The sequence below is a fragment of the Desmodus rotundus genome, chromosome 2, assembly GCF_022682495.2.
Source record: "Desmodus rotundus isolate HL8 chromosome 2, HLdesRot8A.1, whole genome shotgun sequence".
In the NCBI taxonomy this organism is placed as follows: Eukaryota; Metazoa; Chordata; class Mammalia; order Chiroptera; family Phyllostomidae; genus Desmodus; species Desmodus rotundus.
The window spans coordinates 11,005,045-11,026,646 of record NC_071388.1 but is presented as its reverse complement, the minus strand read 5'-3'; the positions used below and the strand labels follow the sequence as shown (position 1 = coordinate 11,026,646).

General features: G+C 48.4%; 1 protein-coding gene across 5 annotated transcripts in view; it reads right to left on the bottom strand.

Moving 5' to 3' along the window:
• The window catches only part of DIP2A (disco interacting protein 2 homolog A), a 106,867-nt gene that overhangs the window by 21,516 nt on the left and 63,749 nt on the right, over window positions 1-21,602 (bottom strand). For all 5 annotated transcript variants that reach the window (XM_053917910.1, XM_053917924.1, XM_053917912.1 and 2 more), the window contains 13 exons: window positions 19,875-19,985; window positions 18,369-18,492; window positions 17,996-18,105; window positions 17,444-17,546; window positions 15,876-15,940; window positions 15,526-15,619; window positions 14,417-14,536; window positions 12,671-12,785; window positions 11,412-11,551; window positions 8,862-8,998; window positions 8,290-8,370; window positions 7,696-7,823; window positions 5,167-5,281 (listed from right to left, as the gene is read on the bottom strand). In XM_053917910.1, coding sequence (XP_053773885.1) covers window positions 5,167-5,281; window positions 7,696-7,823; window positions 8,290-8,370; window positions 8,862-8,998; window positions 11,412-11,551; window positions 12,671-12,785; window positions 14,417-14,536; window positions 15,526-15,619; window positions 15,876-15,940; window positions 17,444-17,546; window positions 17,996-18,105; window positions 18,369-18,492; window positions 19,875-19,985 — 1,443 coding nt within the window. The remainder of the gene's footprint in view (window positions 1-5,166; window positions 5,282-7,695; window positions 7,824-8,289; window positions 8,371-8,861; window positions 8,999-11,411; window positions 11,552-12,670; window positions 12,786-14,416; window positions 14,537-15,525; window positions 15,620-15,875; window positions 15,941-17,443; window positions 17,547-17,995; window positions 18,106-18,368; window positions 18,493-19,874; window positions 19,986-21,602) is intronic.

The following is a 21,602-nucleotide window of genomic DNA, read 5'->3' as shown; positions in this document are numbered from 1 at the left end:
ACAAGGCTGGAAGCATCACACGCCCTGATTTCAAACTGTACCACAACGCTATGGCGATCAAATAGTGTGGTACTGGCACAAAACTAGACACACAGATCAGTGAAGCAGAATGGAGAGCTCAGAAACAACCCCACACTTACCTGGTCAAGTAATTCAAAACAGAAGCCAAGAATATTCAATGGAGAACAATTTCTTCAGTACGTGGTGTGGGAAATACTGGGCATACACATATAAATTAATGAATCTAGACCACTATCTTATGTAAGAACAAACTCAAAGTGGATGAAAGACTTGAAACCACGTAAGACCTGAAACCGCAAAACTCCTCAGAGAAAACAGTATAAACTCCTTGATACAGGCCTTGGTGATGACTTTTTGGATTTGACACCAAAGCAAAGGCAACAAAATCAAAAATAAACAAGTGGAGGAACTGCTTCAACCTAGTTAGATTCTGCACAGCAGACAAAACTCAACAGCAACAAAACAAAACAAACCTCAAGCAATCTAACTGAAAAACGAACAACATCTGAATGGATATTTGTCCAAAGAGGACGTACAAGTGGCCAACAGATATACTTGAAAAGCAGCACAACATCCCTAATCATAGGGAAATGCAAATTAAAACTATACCTGTCAGAATGGCAATCATCAATAAATCCACAAATTAGTGTAGGTAAGGATGTGGAGAAAAGGGAACCCTCCCGCACTGTTGGTGAGATTGTAAATTGGTGCAGCCACTATGGAAAACAGTATGGAAATTCCTCAAAAAATTAAAAATAGAACTGCCATATAACTCAGCAACTGCACTTTTAGGTATTTACCTGAAGAAAACATAAACGCTAACTCGGAAAGAAATATGAACCCCATGTCTACTGTAGCATTATTTACAATAGCTGGTAAGTGAAAACAACCTAAGTATCCATCGACACACGAATAGATAAAGAAAACGTGAAGAGTCAGAGAAAGATGTGACTGAGGAAGCGGTGGTGGAGAGGTGCTTTGCTCCTGGCTTTGAAAATGGAAGATTAGAGCCAGACACCAAGATAAGGAGGCAGCCCTCAGGAGCTGAGAAAGGCAAGACACAGCCACTCTCCTGGAGCCTGCAGAAGGGAGCACAGCCATGCTGATGATGCCTTGACCTTAGCCCAGTGAAAGCTGTGCCAGAACTCTCACCTCCAGGAGTGTGTGCAAACACACTTGTATCGTTCTAAGCCACTACGCGTTTTGTAATCTGTTATTGCAGAAATAGACAACTAGTAAAATTTTTAAAAGGAAAGGAAATGTGGAGTACATAAACAATGGAATGTTATCCAACCACTACAAAGGATAAAATCTTGCCTTCTGCAATTACATGAATGGATGACCTGAAGGGCATCAGGCTAGGTGAAACCAGTCAAACAGAGAGAGACAATAGGATCTCAGATATACGTGGAATCTAAAACAAAGACAAAAACAAGCCAAGTTCATAGATACATGGAACAGATGGGTGGCTGGCAAAGGCAGGAGGTGATGGATGAAGTGGAACAGGTAAAGCGTGTCCAGTTATACCAGCCCTGGAGTGTAACGTGCAGCACGGTGACTGTAGTCAACAGTATTGTGCATGGGAAAGGTGCCTAAGAGGACAGATGGTAAAAGTTCTCGCCACAAGAAAAAAGTCTGTAACTGTGTACGGTGATGCTAACTGCCCTTAACTGTGGTGATAATTTCACGACACGGACCAATATCAAATCATTACGCTGTCCACCTTGGACTGATGTTACATGTCAATCACACCTCAACAAAACAAAATTTACAAAGAAATTACTGTTAATTTTAGATGTGGTCATGATACTTACTTTTAAATAAATAAATACTAAAATCTATACAGAGAAAATGACGTGATGTCTGGGATTTGCTTCGAAACACTCCTGAGGGAGAAATGGGGGGCGGAGGACAGACAGATGGGACTTAATCGGATTGACAAATGTTGATGCAGGGCGCTAAGAACACAGGGGTTGTTACACTCTCCTTTTTATGTTTGGTGTATTAGAAATACTCTATAAACAGCACCAAATTACAAAGAGAACCAACAGTATGGGAAAACGTATTTGCTAATGATACCTCAGACAAGGGCCTGATCTCCAAAATATATAAAGAACTCACACGACTCCACTCCGGGAAGACAAACAACCCAATTAAAAAATGGGCAAAGGACTTGAACAGACACTTCTCCAAGAAAGACATACAGAGGGCCCAGAGACATATGAAAAGATGCTCAGCATCACTAGCCATCAGAGAGATGCAAATTAAAACCACAATGAGGTACCATCTCACACCAGTCAGAGTGGCCAACATAAACAAATCCACAAACAAATGTTGGAGAGGATGCGGAGAAAAGGGAACCCTAGTGCACTGTTGGTGGGAATGCAGACTGGTGAGGCCACTGTGGAAAACAGTATGGAATTTCCTCAGAAAACTAAAAATGGAACTGCCCTTTGACCCAGCAATTCCGCTGCTGGGATTATACCCTAAGAACCCTGAAACACCCATCCAAAAGAACCTATGCACCCCAATGTTCATAGCAGCACAATTTACAATAGCCAAGTACTGGAAGCAACCTAAGTGCCCATCAGCAAACGAGTGGATCCAAAAACTATGGTATATTTACACCATGGAATTCTACGCAGCAGAGAGAAAGAAGGAGCTTATACCCTTTGCAACAGCATGGATGGAACTGGAGAGCATTATGCTAAGTGAAATAAGCCAGGCGGTGAAGGACAAATACCATATGATCTCACCTTTAACTGGAACATAGTCAACAAAAGAAAAAAGCAAACAAAATATAGCCAGAGACATTGAAGTTAAGAACAATCTAACAATAGCCGGGGGGGGGGGGGGGGAATGGGGTGGGGACAGTGGGAAGAGGGGATTACAGGAACTACTATAAAGGACACATGGACAAAATCAAGGGGGAGGGTGGAGGTGGGGGAGGGAGGTGGGTTTAGCTGGGGTGGGGTGGAGGGATGGGGAGAAAAGGCATACAACTGTAATTGAATAACAATAAAAATTAAAAAAAAAAAAAAGAAATACTCTATAATAGCCCTGGCTGGTGTGGCTCAGAGGATTGAGTGCCAGCCTGTGAACCAAAGGGTCACCGGTTTGATTCCCAGTCAGGGCACATGCCTGGATTGTGGGCCAGGTCCCCAAGTAGGAGGTGCATGAGAGGCAACCACACATGGATGTTTCTCTCTCTTTCTCCCGCCCTTTCCCTCTCCCTAAAAATAAATAAATAAAATCTTTAAAGTAAATATTCTGTAATAAAGCACTACAACTTTTATTAAAAATAAATGCTGGGAACCGCCCTGAAGCTCAGGGCCCCCTGGGCTCCCTAACAGGCAGACAGTGCCATACGGACGGATCACGCCTGCTTCACACAAGCTTCCTTTCTCAGGTGGCCATGAGGGCTGCTCACGACTGCACAGCTTCCCTGGAGATGTCGGGTCACCACAGAGCGTCCCTGAAGAGCTGCCAGAACTAAAATTCACCCACAGATCTGTACACTATTAGCCACAGCAGCTTTATTTACAACCCCCCAAAAGTAATGTCCATCATGATGTGAATATATAAAAAGGAACACAACTCAGCAATAAAAGGGAATAAACTGATCCACACAATACAAAGGATCTCTGAAACACTACACTCAGGGCCAGAGACAGAGAGAGGAGCAACCCCACGTGATCCATTCACAGGACACGTCTATAGCAGGAAGAAAAAGTTCATCTGCAGTGACGCAGAGACGGGTGGCTCTCTGGGCTGGGCAGTCAGAGTGGAGGTGAGGCCTGGGGATTGAGTGTAAAGGGACACGGGAGAACCTGCTGGAGAGATGGAAATGTTCTGTGTCTTAATTATTGTGGCATAGCAGTTACCTGGGTGCTTATATTTGACAGAAGTCATCAGCCTGCAATTTAAAAATGGATTCATTCTATACAGCATTGAGCAAAGGTGGGTTTACATTTCTGAGTATGTGAAACAGTTTATTATCTTATTATTATTTATTAATTATTGTATTATTTTCCATACAAACTGTAAACCTACTTTGCCCCCACCTTGTATGTGAATCACATTCAATAAAGTTGGCTAGAAAAACCCTCACTGAATGGTCCATTTAAGAGTTGTGCACTTTAGCCCTGGCTGGTGTGGCTCAGTGGATTGGGTGCCAGTCTTCAAACCAAAGGGTCACCAGTTCGATTCCCAGTCAGGGCACATGCCTGGGTTGCAGGCCAGGTCCCTAGTAGGGGGCACGTGAGAGGTAACCACACATTGATGTTTCTCTCCCTCTCTTTCTCCCTCCCTTCCCCTCTATCTAAAAAATAAATAAAATCTTTAAAAAGTAAATTCTACTCCCTTCTCCCTAAAAAAAAAAAAGAGTATGTTAAACTCCAGTTCAATACCCAAAGATATGGATGCCCAAGTGTAGAGGGGAGGGTGGCTGTGATGCATGACAACATGGCATGTCCAGAGGGGCAGGCGGAGGGATCGGTGACATAACAAGTGTCAGCACTCTTAGTCACAACCTGCAACTGCTGCAGAACCTAGAGACCAGGTCCTAACATGGGAATTCCTGATTAGTGTAATTCCTAACAGGAATTCAGTATAATTCCTTCAACTCTGCTGTACGTTTGAAAATTTCTGGAATAAAATGTTGGAAAGTAACCGGTGACAAAGTAGACAAGTGTTTGTGTTTCACGGTCCATGCTGGGGGTCAGCCCACGCTGAACCTCTTTTCATTTAAAACGACTCTAGTGGACAACAGCTTTGTGGGGCTACTGGGCAACAAACGACACAGCAACCCTCGGACAGACTGCACAGTCCCAAATTCTGTTTCCTCCTCCTCCTCCTCCTCACAAATCATGTTCACTCAGGGTCTACTGTGTGGGGGCAGCACAGGGTGAAAGGGGGCCCAGAAGCCATGAGTATCAACAAATCGTCCCCACGAGTAAGCGTGGGGCGCCTGGACATCCAGCCTTCCCAGCATGGTTACAGAAAGGCGAAGGCATTCCTAACATCGAGCAAGAGCAGGCCCCACCGCCTGCTGTGAAGGAATGAAATGGGGAATGCCAGGACACACGGACTCGCCTGAACCACACACCGACAGACAGGCGGGAGAAGGCGCGTGCCCGCACCCACCTGCAGCACGCGGCTCATCCACTGGAAGCTGTCCTCCTCGGAGGCATCCGGCCGCTGCTCAGCCACGAGCACGATCCGGTCGTCGTGCAGCACTGTCACGGAGAACACGGCAATCCTGGGGGAGGACGAGGACGAAAATGACCATCCAGCAAACGATGCCAGAGGGGGTGCAGGCACCTCCTTTCACTTGCAGGTGCAGAAGTGCTAGTGTTCAGAGTCCATCGAACAGGGGCTTTAAAAAGTAACCATCACAAATCTTGTTGAGAATTTAAAGAAACCAGTCACTAACCTTGTTGAGAATTTTAAAAGTAATCTGTCACAAGTCTCCTCAAATGTGATGGAAAAATCACTAAAACCACCTGGTGCAAAGCAAAACCACCAGGCACACAGTTTATAATTTTCCATAACATGTTAGTCATTGATACATTTCTTTGTACAAAAGTCTTTGTCTAGAAGTTCTATGAATTATATTTTTAATCCAACTGATTAAATCTGTCTCTCACTAAGTTAATCTCCTTGTGTTTACTGGACTTGTTTCTCCCATCTTACTGTTAAGAATTTCAATATGTTCTCCTTTTCTTTCTTCTTTTAGACTTGAGATGATACACCTTTTTCCTGTAAGACAAGAAGCTGGTCTCCCCGTCAAACTACCAAGCTAGCATGTCTGAAGCTCTAATTCTGGGCCTGTGTGAACATACCTTCTTATTCTCTCCTGTGGTTGGTGTGCATACACACGTATGTGCACATACACACTTTTACACAACACACTTTACCCAGCATTAAATTTCCCTTACTTTCATACATCTTGTAGCATTTCCTGAATTTGTTTCTTAGTACCTCAACTGAAAATATTTTCACAAAAATGATCTATTGGAGACCAAGCTTCTGAAACATATAGACCCATGAACATTTTTATTTCAACTGCACAATTGAGTGACATTTTGGATAAATACAAAATCTAGGTTAAAAATTCCTTATAAAACTTAAAGACATTATTACACTGCCATCCTCTCTCATGAGTCCCAGTACTGGAAGGTCCAGTGCACTCTGCCTAGTCCTGTGTCAGCTGCAACATCGCCAAATCCACCGTGCGGACCCTTCTCAAGTAGACAGAATTCCAGCTTCCCGCTCTGCAGACACTCCCTCCTCCTCTCCCAAGTCTGATACCTGGATTTCCAGCCCTTCTTCCTCTCTCCCCATCTCTCTTAGTTTTTCTTTAAAACTGTTTCCTCACATCTATAGTAGTTTCTTACTCTGACTTTCCAGTTCTTCAGTTCTTTTTCTAGCTGTATCATCCTGTTTACTCCATCTATGGGGTTCTTTGTGTACACAACTGTTAGGGTTTCTTCGTCTCATTTCATGTTACTAACATCTGGTAGCACAATCAGTTGTAGTTCTATTTCAAGAAAGTTGTGCTCCTCAAGCTCTTGCCTGGTAGGGACAGGCAGGCAGGCTATGCTGTCCGCTTACAGAGCAAGGGCCCCACACTCCAGCCAATCACCCAGGCTGGCACTGCCTCATCAGGCACCTGTTCAGAGAGGGGCCTTTGCTTCCAGGTCCCATCAGGTTCTGGTGGCCACATAAGGAGGCAGTCTCTCTACCCCACCCCAGAAGAGGTATGGGCTGCCCTGGTGTTACCCATGGACACCTGTACCAGCAGTGTACCCAGTCTCTGCTGTGATGGCAGGTAGTGATATCCTGGGATGCTCTAGGCTGCACACACCCACAGGACTACCTGGTGCTCTTTCCTGGGTGGTTATCCCATGCCCATCATCCTTCCTGGGGACAGGCAGCAGCCCACGCTGACCCATAATTTGGCAGAATTCCCTAATGATTTCTTCAAGGTATATTTAAGGCAGGATCTAGCCAGGGTCACAGGCACCCTAGTGTGAGTAATAAAACCACCTCCTGAGAAGAATAAAATTTAAAAGTGCAGTCGGCTAAGCAGACCAACTAGGAGAAGGGGCTGCTTTCCACAGGACAAAGAACTCACTAGATGGACAGGGTTGCCCCTCCTTACCCCCAGCCACCAAGGCCTAGGTCAGAGGTCCACTTATTTGCTCAATGGAAATGAAAATCTTTGAAGAGTTGCCTAACACATTCAGAAACTTGGACTGATTCTACCCCAGGAGCAAGGCAGGGTCTCTGCATGGCTTGCTAAACCGCAGGAGAAAAAGAACTGGCCTCTGCCGATTGCAGAGAACATGGTACGGGGTGTTCCAATCTGTATCTGCGAGGTCAAGCACACGGCTCCCTCTGCGGTGTTGGTGCTGGATGCCGTGCCCAGTTATACATTCATTCTGCATCACCTTAAGAGGACCAGTACTGGAAAGTCTGGAGACAGTGAGGACACTAACTCTGCTGTCCTTGATGTGCAAGTACCTCCTTTTCTGAGATTTCTCTGTTGAAAAGAAATTTTTAGGTTTGCCTGTTCAAATCACTGAGCTTTCCTCCCACTGTGAAGAGACTTCTCCGACCTAAAGTAGAGAGAGGACCAAAGCCGTAGCACAGGGACCCGCAGCGCATCACCTGCCTCTGTAGACAAACTTCATGGGCTCCACGGCCAACGCAGTGGCCACGACGTCGTCCGCGTTGTGTCTGCGAACCCCGACCACCATCAGCCCATCCAGCTTGCCCACGACGAAGACCAGGTTATCCTGAAGGCAATGAAGCTGGTCAGGACTTGGGACACACGGGCAGGCCCCATGGGTCAGGCCCTGCTGTGCAGAGCTGGGAGCACACAAAAACCAAGGCCCCACACCCAAGGTGACAGGCAAAACCCGGGGCGGGGCAACCGTGGGATGAAGGGCATACCACCTGGTGGGCTCAGGTGGGGACCCAAGGGCATCCAGGGAGGGAGTTGGCACAAGGAAGGTCAAACGTGGGAACGCAGTTGTGGGTGAAGTTTGTAGAGCATGCTGAGTGCCGTAGGGCTACAGGAGGGGTTCCCAAACTTGGTATCAGGGACATTTTGAGCTGAGAGTGCTCCGGTTGGGTGTTGTCGTGTGCACTGTGGGGTACAGCGCAGCACCCTGGCCTCTAGATGCCCACCTCACGCTGGCAGCATCCCCTTCCGAGTGTGAGCCCATGGGGGACCCAGGTCCTGGTGGCACGACTACTCACAGGGCCGATGAAGCCCAGGAGCCCAGTCCTGGTGAAGGGCCTGTCGGAGACGGGTGCTCCTCCCGCAGTGACCGGCACAGTCTGAGCAGAGTGGAGAGGGGAACAGTCAGGCAGAGGTCCACAGATAATCAACCAACAGTCCAGGAGTCAGTGGGCTGGTGGGAGAGCTCGGCACTCACACTGCCTGACAGCCAGGGTATGGCTCCTCAGGTGGGGCTGTCACCCATGCTCCCCGAAGGGCAGGGGCTACCCCAGGGCAGGAGTCTCTGAGGCTGACAAGATCCTCCCCGGGCCCCTGGGCACACCATGGCCCCCACAGGCCTGTGATGCTGCTTTACCCGTTCATCCCCGTGCTCCCAGAGCCTGGCCCAGAGGAGTAGGCACTCACTGGGCTCTCCCATAACGCCAGCAAACAGAGTACTGGCTTTCCCAAGCAGCCTCAACTCACATCAGAGCTGCAAGGGCGCCCTGACTCAGAGCTGACCCAGCAGAGCAGGCACCAAGGAGGCTGACCCACCACCCACTGTGCCCCACGGATGCTCTCGGAACTGAATTCAACACAAAGTACAAACCTCAAAGATGTTCTTTGTGATCCCAAGTAGTCCGTAGTACGCTGTGCCTGTAGCACTGGAGTCAACACATATTTCTCCAACCTCATCAGTTTTACAAAGATACGGGGCACCATCTATCTTCACAACGCATACGTTAGCTAAAAGGAAAAAAACCTCAAAAGCATGAACACGCTGACTGAAGTGGATCATCCACGAGAACCTACTTGCTGCCCCTGGCTGCAGTCACAGAAACAAACTACCACACGTGTAGCATGTCCTTACAATGAGCTTTCTGATGGGTACTGGACATGTTCCATTTGCTTGTATCTCTATATGTGACGCACACCAGGGCGAGCTGATGCAACAGTTCAGTGCACCCTCCCCGCGACAGGAAGACACGCAGGCTCTGTGTGACTCTCCTGCACCCACGAGATGTCGGCTGACCTGGATGTTGACAGGCACCGCCTCACACGTCTGCTCTGAGGCTGGCTCCTGCTCCAGAGCCTCACAGGCCCCAGTTGTGCCGGGCTCTTCCTGTCATGCAGGCCTCGGTGTGGCCCCTCCCACAGCCCCACAGCCCGATCACCCCGTTCCATTTTCACTAAGCATCAACTCTTCCTGATGCTCCTGCCTGCTTCCTGTTCCTTGGCACTGGGGACCTTGCCTGTGTGGTCACTGTGGCCCCCCAACCCTACTACAGAGCAGGCACCCAGAAACAGCCTCCAACAATAGAGCAAAATGCACACAAGGACGCGCAATCTTCCATCAAACAAAACAGTCACTCAGCATGAATTAAACAGTCTGCAGGCATCGGGGCTTTGTCCTGCTTTTGCTCCTTCTTGGGTTTTTTCCCCTAATGTATTCTCACCTCCAAAGATGGGGAACAAGGAAAAATCTTGAGAAGGCAATTAGTCATTTATTTCCGTTTGTGCACAAAGCAGCCAAAGCCTCAGCAGTGGACCATTAGGGATGTTCATTAAAGGATGTGGCATTCATATCTCACTGAGCAGGTGGCCCGAAGCTCACATCCAGACACTCACATAAGGACAGACACCCCAAATTAAATCACGAAAAGGCACACCAGGTCAAAATTCACTTCATATCACGAGTTTTCTACATCTGTTAAAAGCACCAGTCTTCCACAGTCCTGGCCAACAGATGCCACCCTGGGGGAGCACCACGCGCGTGCCCGCCCACGCAGGGGAGCACCACGTGCACACAGTCCATCTTGTTGCACACTTTCCTAGTAAAAGCAAACACTACTAAGAAAAGTCCCCCTTTTTTTCCATTCAGAAAAATCACCAAGACTATATTTGCCAATCTTTAAATAGTTACTGTGCTCTCCTTGTAACTACTGAAAATATGTAAGACTCCCAATCTTTGTTCTTTGTAAAACATTTCATCCTCATGTTCAAGTTATTGTAGGACCAATGAATCCACATTTATGGTACAATTAGAGAAAGGAAAAAAACATATTTCATATCTCTGAAGTCTAACTAGAAATAAAATTTGAATTTCCAGTCTGTTCTAAGAGTCCCCACTTCTCCACACACGCAGGGTCAAACATCCCCACTGTGGGCTCTCCCTCTGGAGCACCCAGGCACCACGCCCGAGTGGCTCACGTCCTGTGCAAGCCGCCTGTGGAGGCAGACCTGCAAAGACAAGGGCCAGGATGCTGGCGGCCTGCAGACCCTGCAGCCTCAAACACAGACACAGCAGCACTGGGGGAAGTAGGAGTGACTGACTGAGAGATGAGAACCTGCCCCCAGAAGTCACCAGGGGTGGTCAGCACAGCTGCCAGTGAACCACAGACGGGCCAGCGAGGCAAGGAGCGGAAGTGGAGCAGCTGCAGGGCTGCTACAATGGGGGAGACCTCGGAGCAGTGCCAGCAGGGCATCCCCCCCTCACAACTGTCACCAGGGGCCTGCTGAGCCTGGCTCTGCTCCTAACTGTCCATGGGAAACTGCACCAGTGTCACTCGGTGTGGCCTCGCCTGAAGAGCCGCAGGACAGTGGCCCCACCACCCGCTCCTCACTGCACCGCCTTGGGGATGGCAGGGCAGCCTCCAGCAGCTCCTGCGCTGGCCAGGCCCTGGGCCTGCTGTGCGGGACGGCTCCCATGGCCTTTCTAGAACCCACAGGGATTTCTGTGGACCTTAATTTAAGGCCACCCTCCTAACACACGTGTACTTTCATGACTTGCTGAGACAATCTAAATGTCAAGTTACTCAGACGCAATGGGAACAGTGGGGTTTCTGCCTCGAGAGTGTGAAGTGTGAAGACTGTGCCTGGCAGCAGTGTGAGCTGTCGTCACATTACCCCAACACAAGGCCTAGAAGTCACGTTCACAGGCCATACACACACCCTTGTGTTTTAGCTCAACCTTAAACTTAATACAAAAGGAGGGAAAAAACTGAAAAAGTGTTATAAATTAAAATCCCTTAAAACAGAAAACCCTTTTAATGAATCTTTTACTGGTGTGCTTCCAGATCACGCCTACGAAGACTGGGGCTGGTATGACTTTTTGTCACATTAATCAAAGGACAAGACCCCTTCCAGGTGCCTCCCTTACCTCCAGGCATCACCTGCCCAACATCCTGAACAGTAAGGACTGACAACTTTTCTTCAGTGTCAACTCTGATCACACCGTAACTAAGGCCATTCATGGAGAGCACAGCTTTTCTTGGGGGAGGTCCTCCCAGGTCAGGCGGCCTAGGAAACAAAACTATGTTAACTGACAGAGGAAGATGGGACCGGTGGCCCACCCGCCTGCAGAAGGATGCTGCCCCGCTGGCCCTGCTCTGCATCACACTCTGAGGATGCTGGCTGCAGGGCTGCGCATAGCGGACTGTATTCCTCAAGATGCCACCACCTCTCCCCCCATGCTCTTCTCTGCAGTGGGACGGCGACACTCCTCCCTTTAGCTGGTGGGCCTGTGATGATGGTGGAAGTGATGCTAAGTGACCTCCAAGGGAGGTCATAAAAGATAATTCAGCTTCCACCTGCTTGTCCTGGGAGACTCACTGGGAGCCCAGGGCCACCAGGCAGGCAGAATGACACGATGTGAAGGTGCCCAGAGCAGCCCTCTGCAGGCACCAGCGGGAGAGGCCCTGAGGCTGCACAGGGGAAGCTGTGCCTGCAGCTCCCCCGACCCTGGTCCAGTGCAGACAGCATCCAACTGCAAGGCAGCACCAAAGCCCCACCACAGAAAGCATGAGAGACAGTAACTGGCTGTTGCTGTTCTAAGCCATACAGTTGGGAGTAATCTGTCATGCAGCATCAGTAAATGCAACACTGGGAAACAAAGGTCATTATTTTTCCCAGCAAAAAAACTACACTGACAAGCAAAAGAAACCACCCCAGAACAAAGGAATAAAGAACACTTCATGGTTTGTGAAGGAGAAAGATGTTATTTTTAATGCTAAGTTACTAACACTTTAGAATTACTTCATGCTTGCACATAAACGCTATGAACATACGAACGTGAATGATGCACCACGACTGAGACTAATTTTCTGGCAATGGAGTTGAAGGTACCCTCAACTGTGAGACCACTGCCCTCTGCCCCAGGTGGTGCCAGGGCAGCTACAGACAGGAGCACAGGGCAGGCGAGAGGCGACTCAGGCGGGGAAAGTGGACCATGGGCACAGCTCGACCCCCGGATGGCGCTGGGGTGCCCGTCCTATGCCAACAGCTTGGGAAACTGGCACAGGATGGGCACTGCCCATGAAGGCTGCTGCTCAGAAACAAAGTGACCACATTTGGTACTGAAAGTAATGCAGCAGTAAGAGGAGGAATTCAGGCTTCACAAGACACAAGTACTCAAGTTACCTGCGGATGGCGACCGTTAGTGCCTCAGGAGAACTGGCACAAGGACAGATGACCTCCGGCCTCAAGCCTCTGGACTGGAAGACGTTGAGGAAGGCATCACAGGAGGATATGGACCCTGCATGAAACAGAGGGGGACACGAGAGTAACCGCAAGGCTGACGGGTGGGGCTCACACCCGCACACGGGCAGACAAGCTCTGGGGGATGGGCCCTGCGGCCACAAGTCTGGAGACTACATAAGCTGAGCTTCCACCCACTTCACGTTTAAACGGCCATAATGTGAGATGCTGTCACAGCATAGGAAGGCAAAAGCCTCAAGCAGAATGGGAGGACTGGGCTGTTTCCAAGGAAACACGACACCTTTTCAAAACAACAGAAGTTGGAAATTTCTCACAGAAAACCTATTTTTAACTTCTGTGTTGGTTCTGAGGTCCAGCTCATGGCCAGCCGTGCCCCCTGTTCCACGCAGCCTCACGCCACGTTCTCAAAGGCCTGGAGAGTGGGATGCAACCGAGGAGTGTTAATGAGGTCGGACCTTCCGCATCACAGGCCCCAGGTGCACACGCACGCCGAGCAGACAGGTGCTTGCCAGTGACATTCCCATGCCTCTCCTGGCAAGGCAGCCTATACCCTGTCCCCTGGTGTCATCCTGGCCACAGTCTGGGGCACCACCAAGATGAAAACTCAGTTGCCAGGAGGCTGGGTGCTGTCTGTGCAGGACCCCAAGGCTGTACCGAAAACCTCCAGCCCTCTGCTGCAGAGAAGCCTGAGGACAAGAAGGGGCCTGTTCTCGGGTGCCCTTGTGCGCAGCCTGGGGCTAGCTACCGGGAAACAGCAAGAGGACACTTGAGGCAGTCCAGATCAGTCAGGGTGTGGCGCGGCCCAGGTCTGCAGAGGGTGCAGAGGGTGTTGGCCTGGGAGGAGCTTCCTGATGGGGGCAGGACGCGGAGGAGATGGAGACGGGGGGGGGGGGGGGGGGGGGGGGGCGGCAGAGCCGAGGCACCGCAGGGGAGTGTCACCTGATGACTTGGACACTTGAACTCAAGTGGACGAGCAGCCTGGCCAGGGGCATGGTGAAGAAGCAGAGAAGGGAGCAGTAACCACGTGTTTCATAGGCAGGGTGTAGGGACCCCATTGAGCTCAGGTGAGGATGGAGGGAACCAGAAGCAGGGTGCTAGCAGGTGAGGTAATCTCCTTCCTGAGCAACAGGGTACCCAGGAGTGCAGCTACTCAGGGGTGTCAGGGTCACACTGGACAGGGGATTAGGTGACAGGCTAGACTCTGGTCAAAGGCTCTGTGTGAGCCCATAGGGATTTCTATGCGAAACCCCACCAAGGCCCCCTGAGGCTCCCCGGAAGATGCCCTGTGTCAGGCCCCCAATGGCCCTCAGTAAGTAGCCACACTCGGGCCCCACAGAGTCTGGGGTGCACGGCCGCACACTAGGGGGTTTGCACCAGGAGGACCTGGGGCAGCTGAGCCAGCATAGGGAGGAGCGAGGGAGCACAGGCCAAAGGGCTCAGGAGGCTCCCAATCCACATCCACGTTCTGGTCGCTGCTTAAGAAAGACGACTCTTTTAATTAGACACGTGCATTCTTTCAACCGTATTAAATCACTTTCAAATTTAGTGGCCAAAACACATGCACGAGATATACCAACAAGAGGTGACATGGTAGAGACCATTATAAGACACTCACTCTTACTGTTCTGGGGACACCATGGGCCCAGCCCTGCTCCAGGGCTTACTCACATGGGTTGGCGCCGTCAGCCACGATCAGCATGCGCAGGGAGCTGAGGCTGACATCCCGCTGACCTCGCTGAGCCAGGAGAGACCAGTGCATGTCCCGGGACTTCACCACCGCTGTCTGGGCTGCAGGGGGACACAGATGTGAAGGCAACGTCCCCACATCCTACAGACCCACCTGCGGTGCCTGCTGCCAGGCATGGTGTACACACAGGAGCTGTGTGTACCAGGACTGTGAGCAGACCTGGGATACCAGGTACGGGATACCAGGGCTGTGAGCAGACAGACTCAGCCTTCCAGCCTGGCAATGCTAGTGGGCAGCACCTGTCCACAGCTTCAGTGGCTTCCATGGCCGCACCCAGAACTCCAGGTTTCAATCTTCCTCAGTGAAACAGGGTGAAGAGAGATGGCTAACCCCTCGAGGCTACCCTGATGACAGTCCATCAGAGCACACACTCTATGTCCACACTCAGAAACTGGCAGTACTGGCAGCACAGAAAGAAAAGCAAGCAGGGTACCAGGGCGGCTCAGTGTGAACGAAGACCCTAGGCCCAGGCTCGGGGTCAATGAAGGTGTCCTAAAGCTCTCCCAGAGCAGAGCCACAGAGACGGCCGGATTGTAGGGTGGCTGACTGAAGGCGGAGGGCAGGGTGAGGCCCCACTGACAGCTCATGGATGTCTCTCCCTGAATAAACAGCTTTGCTGCTGGTAGCTTGACGAGCCCTATGGAAACCATCTCAAATACTAAGAATTGATGTGATTGTAAGGAAAATTCCCAGAGAATAAAATTAGGAGCCTATGGTCCTTTCAGAAAAGAGCTGTCACTGAACGGTTCTCCGTGCAGGGTGGCCAGGCCTTGTGCACCAGGTCAGGTGCACACGGGTCAGGCCCCGGCCTTGCACACATAGGTCACAACAGCCTGCAGCCAGCACTGGCGAGTCCGAACTGTCACAGACCAGTCTCAGACCCGGTCACAGAGCAGGCTGGCCATCAGGGCTCCTTAGCCCATGTCTACAATCTGCATGTTGGATTTATTTTTTTCTTAATTACCAAAGATTAATTCAAAAAGACTTATTTAATGAAGGACAAATCAAGAAATGGTGCTAACTCCCTTACCTTTATACAAACACACTTTCTGAATCCAGGAGAGCGGGTTCGCCTTCATCAGTGCGTAGGGGATGCTGATCACGTGCATCTTGTTCAGGACGCTCTGCGAAAGAGTCGGGTGCTCAGGGCGGGCCTCGCCCATGTCCCACCGCAGGGCACGGAACCATGCCGAAAGCAGCAGAGGTAACATCAGTGCTCACAGTTCACAGTGTTTCAGTTCAGATATATTGGTCACGTGAATCAGCGGGACTAGAGGATTAATTACATCCCCGAAAAAGTAGGGTTTGGTGTCACATATTGATATGAAACATCAGAAACCCCTCACTCCAACCACTAGATCATTTAGCAGCAACACTCACTGTTAACACTCCATGCCACAGACCGGCATCCCTTTTGAAATCCAGCACATTTGTTAGTGTTTCAGCTGAAAGTGGATAGAGATGGTTAAACCGCTGAGTGAACCTCTTCACAAGTCACGTGCACTTTTAGAGAATCTCTGAGATGGGCACATCATCGACATATTAGAGTTTTAGGAAACATACAGCATTTCCAAATACCATGCACGAATTCGCCAATCATCTCGGCTATGTATTCAAATTACTGAAAAAACACAAAAGTAGGTCATACAATTTTTGGATTACAACCGACAGCTATGCCGGCACCGTCTGGAAACAGAGGAACGGCCTCCAGCTGAGAGGCCAAGTGAGGCTGGCACACGTTTCACTCAGACTGTGGCCAGTGACTCTCATGGGCGCTCTTGACTTCTCCGCATTGCATCCAGTTCCCCCTTTCTCTCACCCAAGGCCACTGCCCTGTGTCTCTGAGAAACGTCACAAGGTGCTCATGGCACTTCCTTTCTAAAAGCTGAGCCTGTCTCCTGCCCTCTTTCCCCTCCACAGGGTGTGACTGGTAGGGAGCAGGAGCACACAGGGAGCCCCAGGCTCTCCAGCACAGCCCTGAACTCCACGCCCAGCCGCCTCCTCTGCGGGACCTTGCCCCAGACCTTGCAGTGGGCAGGGCACAGAGCCTGGGGCTAGAAGCAAATGGCCCCTCACAGAAGGCCCTAGTGTACCACGCAGGAGAAACACCCCTGGTGAATACGGAGAGTTGGGCTCGTGTGCCTGGGTACTGCTGCGTCCTGAATACGCATGCAGTGCAGGCTTCCTGATCAGCTAAGGAGCCACTTATGGGTGACGTACGTCAGGTCAGCACTGGGTCTGAAGAAAAAAACCATGGGACACGAGTGACGGGTCTAATCTTTAAAAAATTATTCAGACCCTTGGACGTATCTAAAATCCTCTTCCAAATCTCTACTGAAGTCTTCAGCTGTGCCCTCCACTACCCTTTGCATTTAAACACCCATATCTTAGATATTTAAACAGCCCACATAATTTGCTTTTTAGTTTTGTTCATCTATTGTAATGCAAAGAAAACTACCATGTATGCACTTTTAAAGTTTTTGGAATCTCAGTTCTCCAAGTTAAATATGTAATACCTAACAGTACAAGTGGTGTTACCAAGAGAACCTATGAGCACGAGATTCCATCTGCATATTTGTATGCAGGACAGCTTAACCGCAAACCACAAGCATATAAAACAGCAAATAGAAAAGAGTGCCCCGATAAGATAGCTTTCCATTTCTTTTAAATGTAAAATGCACTGCCTCTCGGCTCTGTTTCAGGTTGAACCAACCCACTGGGCACTGATGAACTGGTGGGAAACAGAATACACACTCCACATATCAACATACACGTGCGTTTATTGAAAAGGGCCCACTCATCCAGCGCAAGCAGAACCCTGTGCATGCCGGCACCCGGGATGGCCTAGATTACAGGGCAGGTCCTGTACAGGGATGGACCTGACACCCTCAGTAACAGTTCCCAGGCACCCTGTGCACAGCCGGAGGAGCCGTCCCACACTCCCTTACCTTCTGAGTAGCCACACGCCTGGGTCAGAGCCCGGCACTGCGCCAGCAGGGACGCATGGGACACTGTGATCCCCACTGTGCTGCCTTCTTTGCTGGTTTTATACTGAAAGATTTCAAGGAAAAAAAGCCATTATGTGATGTTTCTGGAGGCCAGGGCAGAGAGAATGAAGGTTGACAGATTTTAGAGAGAAGCAGCTGTCAGCTCTCTCTCCCTCATTAACCAGCCCATCAGACAGGAGAGCACTTTATGCCCTGACCCCCAAGGCGACAGCCTCAGAGGAAGTCAAGACTCACTCTGGGCAGGTGCTGAGGGCAACAGTGCACGCAGGCTGCCTCACAACTGCCCACAGCCCCTGGGAGCCAGCATGGGGAGATCAGGAAAGAGCGAACCTGAAAGGACCTAAGGAAGCTTCCATAGGACACTTCACAGGGCTGAACATAAAATATAAGTTTTAGCCTAAACTAAAAAAACTCAGCTGCTCACATTCATGTGAAAAGAAGAGCTAACCCGCAGGCCTAAACAGTGCACTCTGTGTTAGAAGAGCTCATTACCTCTATGTAGGCAGTCCGGGATCCTTCTTCCTGGGCCAATGGGTGCCAGTCCTTGGGGGGCTTAGTCAGATGCTTCCCATCGATCACCAGCCAGGTGAGGGGGGGCCAGCCTGTGAGGGGGCCGCCGGGGCACACAGCACAGGTGAGTGTCAGAGGAGCAGATGTCTCAGTCTCATTTAATTCTTACTCAATTCATCTTAAACAGCAGAGATCTAGACCCTGAACCAGGTAAGAGCAAGATTCACCAAGGCCTCAGTCAAAGACTTTACCTTTGCCGAGGGCTCTTCAGCCCCTGTAAGTTTAACTGCCAGAAAAGTACGAGAGGATACAGTTTAACCCAGACCGCAGACTCCCCTTGCCCCCAGGGGCCCACCTTTGAAAGCTGCCACCTCTCCAGTCTGTGCCTTGGGTAGGCCTTTCTGACAAGCGTCCGTGGTCAGGGCCAGGGCAACGCCACAGCTGCCCAGCAAAAACCCGATCTGCTGGCTGCCAGCGTCCTGCACAAGACAGAGCGCGGGGGGAGTGAGGCGGCACAGGGCGCTGAGCGCTTCCCTCCGCCCCTCGGAAAACTCCTGGGACAACTCAATTCTAAATACCAGCGACTTTCAATGTGTGGACTGCAGAATTATAAAACATGCAGTACCGGACAATTTAGCCAGGGGCACTGACCTCATTTCCCTTAAATTGTCAAATTAAAAAATGACAACAGCCAATACAGCAATAGCCACCTAGTGTGAATGAATAAAAATTATACCTATTTTTTGTCAGATCGGCAAAAAATTGATTTTTTGGTGTGCTACAGAATTTTAGTAAGTAGTTTATAAGTGCCATGAGATGAAAAAGGTTGAAAATTGCTGCTATATACTGTATTTTCATGAAAATAAAATATAACTTTTTAAATTTAAAAGATATGTATTTTTTGCAGCAAAATATGAAGTTCAGATAATGAACAAATTTCTCAAAGTTTTTTCTTGCAAATGACAGCAGCATTTTAATAAACTCCAAAAATAATGAACTTTCCACTGGATTTGTGTTTGAAATTTACAGGTTAACCTGAGGAGGCCTGACCTTAACAACACTAATTATTTCCACACAGAAATGCACATTTCCTTTTAGTCAGGTCATTTCTTATCTATATCCCTCAGTGAAATGTTATCATTTTCTTCTCATAAATCTGACAAATCTCTAGTTTTTCCCTAAGAGTCCTTGTACTCAAGAATCTGTCGTCATATATTACCTGTGGAAATGTACTTGGTTTATTTGAAAACTTTACTTTTGAGATTCTTGAATATTTGTGCTGACAATGTTCACGTTAGCACAAATAGAAAAACTTGAGTTATAATAGAAAATTCTCATTTTCTAAAATAAATGCTTAGTCTACTCCTAAAATAACTTTTCAATAGGTTAATAACCTTTATACGTAAAATGTTAACAGCCGCCTAGACATGAGAAGCCCCCAGTCATCAGCCGTCAGTAACAAAATCTGCCGGCTGGGTGCGCAAACAAAAGCGCAAGAACAGTGCCATCCCGTATTTTCACAATTATCACTGAGAAGCGAGCCAAGAGGTATCACTGTAATGATTTATCCCCAAGAAATAAAACTTACTATTAATAAACATACGGTTTTAAAGAAAGCAACAAATTATATTTATCAGAGAAAAAAATGCTCCGTTTCCAACAGGTGATATAATAGCTAGATCTACAGCTGTCCCAAGTGGCCTTTCTCACCAACAGGTTACATTAAAAAAAGAGTATCTGTAAACAAAATTACACCTACTGACCATTCCCTGGAATGAAGAAGGCACCTCAGAACTGCTGTGTCAGCTCCATAATAAAACCTCATGGAACCCGAACCCATGGCCGAGGCCAAGCTTGTTACCTTTCTTGTTAACGGCACTTCTATGGGGACAGGAACCAGCTCCGCCAGGAGACACCCATAAAACGCAACCATGAACATCACGGGGTCACTGTTCGGAAACACCAGCGCCACCTACGCAGCACAAACAACCACGGACTCAACGGGAGAATGCCCACACCACCTCCACTCTTAAGAGTATCTGCTGATTAGATGAAATTGAGACATTTAGGTTCTTTTATAATCTTGGGGTTAATTCTTGGTCCTTAAATTTCCTCAACCATCTAACTGTTAATAAATCATTTTTATGTTGAGGCCTTTACTCCACATACAACAAAATAACTTTCTGGTTGTAAGGACAGTCCAGCCCAGGTCTGGCTGTGCCCGTCCACTCTGACCTTATGGGCAGCAGCACCTCAGGGACTGACCATCCCCACTATCAATGAGCCCTGGTGAAAAACACCTGTATCAACATGAAAAGTGAACAAGAAACCAAATTATGTCTAAATTAGCTTCCAAAAGATCCTAACACCAAAGTTTCAGTTGAACAGATCTCCACAGGGAAGGGTGGTGGGCAGAGACCCTCAGATGAGACCTCTACAGCCACTCCCTCCCTCCGAGTCCTGAGTCCCGCCTGGTCACCATGCTGCTACTATTTAAATTAGATGTTCTATTTTTATCTACCTTACACTTTTATCAAAAATTTTTAAACATCGAATTTAAAATGACCCAAAAAATACTAATGAAAAATAATATCTAACTCAGGCCTTACCCTTCCTCATTCCCCAAGGCAAACAGTTTCAAAATATTTTACATCGTCCTATGCTATTTACTTTCTTATTTTCAAATATTATGCTTACCCTGCTGTGTTTCATCTTTTGAAAATTTTAGGTACTAATTTTATTTCCTGTTATTATAGACAAGTATTTAGCCCTCCTCTTCCACTCTCTCTTCTCCCATCATTCCAATTTCCATTTCTTTTAATAATCTGGTTAAATGAAAAGCTATTTATGGAATAAGATTTTTGTAAGTTCCAAAGAGTGTAGTGAGTGTGCTTGACACCATAGTGATAAATCAGATTATTTGAGCAGACTTTAACAAAGACCTCTGAACACAAAACAATGGATAACTAATAACTGCCCACTTCACAAGGCAAAAAATTTAAGCTGTATCTGTATTATTCTGTAAACTTAATCAAGTTCTAACAAGTCTGTTGAAAAGGGCAAAGCTCTCTTTCTAAATAGTGACTGTCCCAGAACTGTGACCCACAGCCTTGTGATCAGATGTTTGGTACATAGAATCTGTTACAAAAGAGTTGTGTTTGCCCACTTGTACAAAGTATAGTATTGATGTACAGGAGGATAAATCTGCCACCTATCTCTGCTAAGTAACTAACTATGATCACGTCAATCTTTTTATAATTAATTATATGGATTCTCTAGCAAGTCAAGAAACTCTGGAATTCTTTGTCCTTGCAAGAATTTTCTTCGAGAAAAACAAGTTAGTGATTCTTATACTCATTTTGAAGCACAACACAATCAGAGACGTTTTCATACTCACTCTAAAGCACTGCAAGTCACAAAGTACCATTCTCATACAGCACACACTCTCCCAGCCAGGTGCGCGCCTCCTTCCTCCCAGATGGTGTCAGCTACCAGCGTTCCTACTGGCTCTGCTCGCTACATGCGCACTGGCCCAGGCGCTCCACAACACCCCACCACATATGTAAGTATCTACCAGCAGCATTTTCAA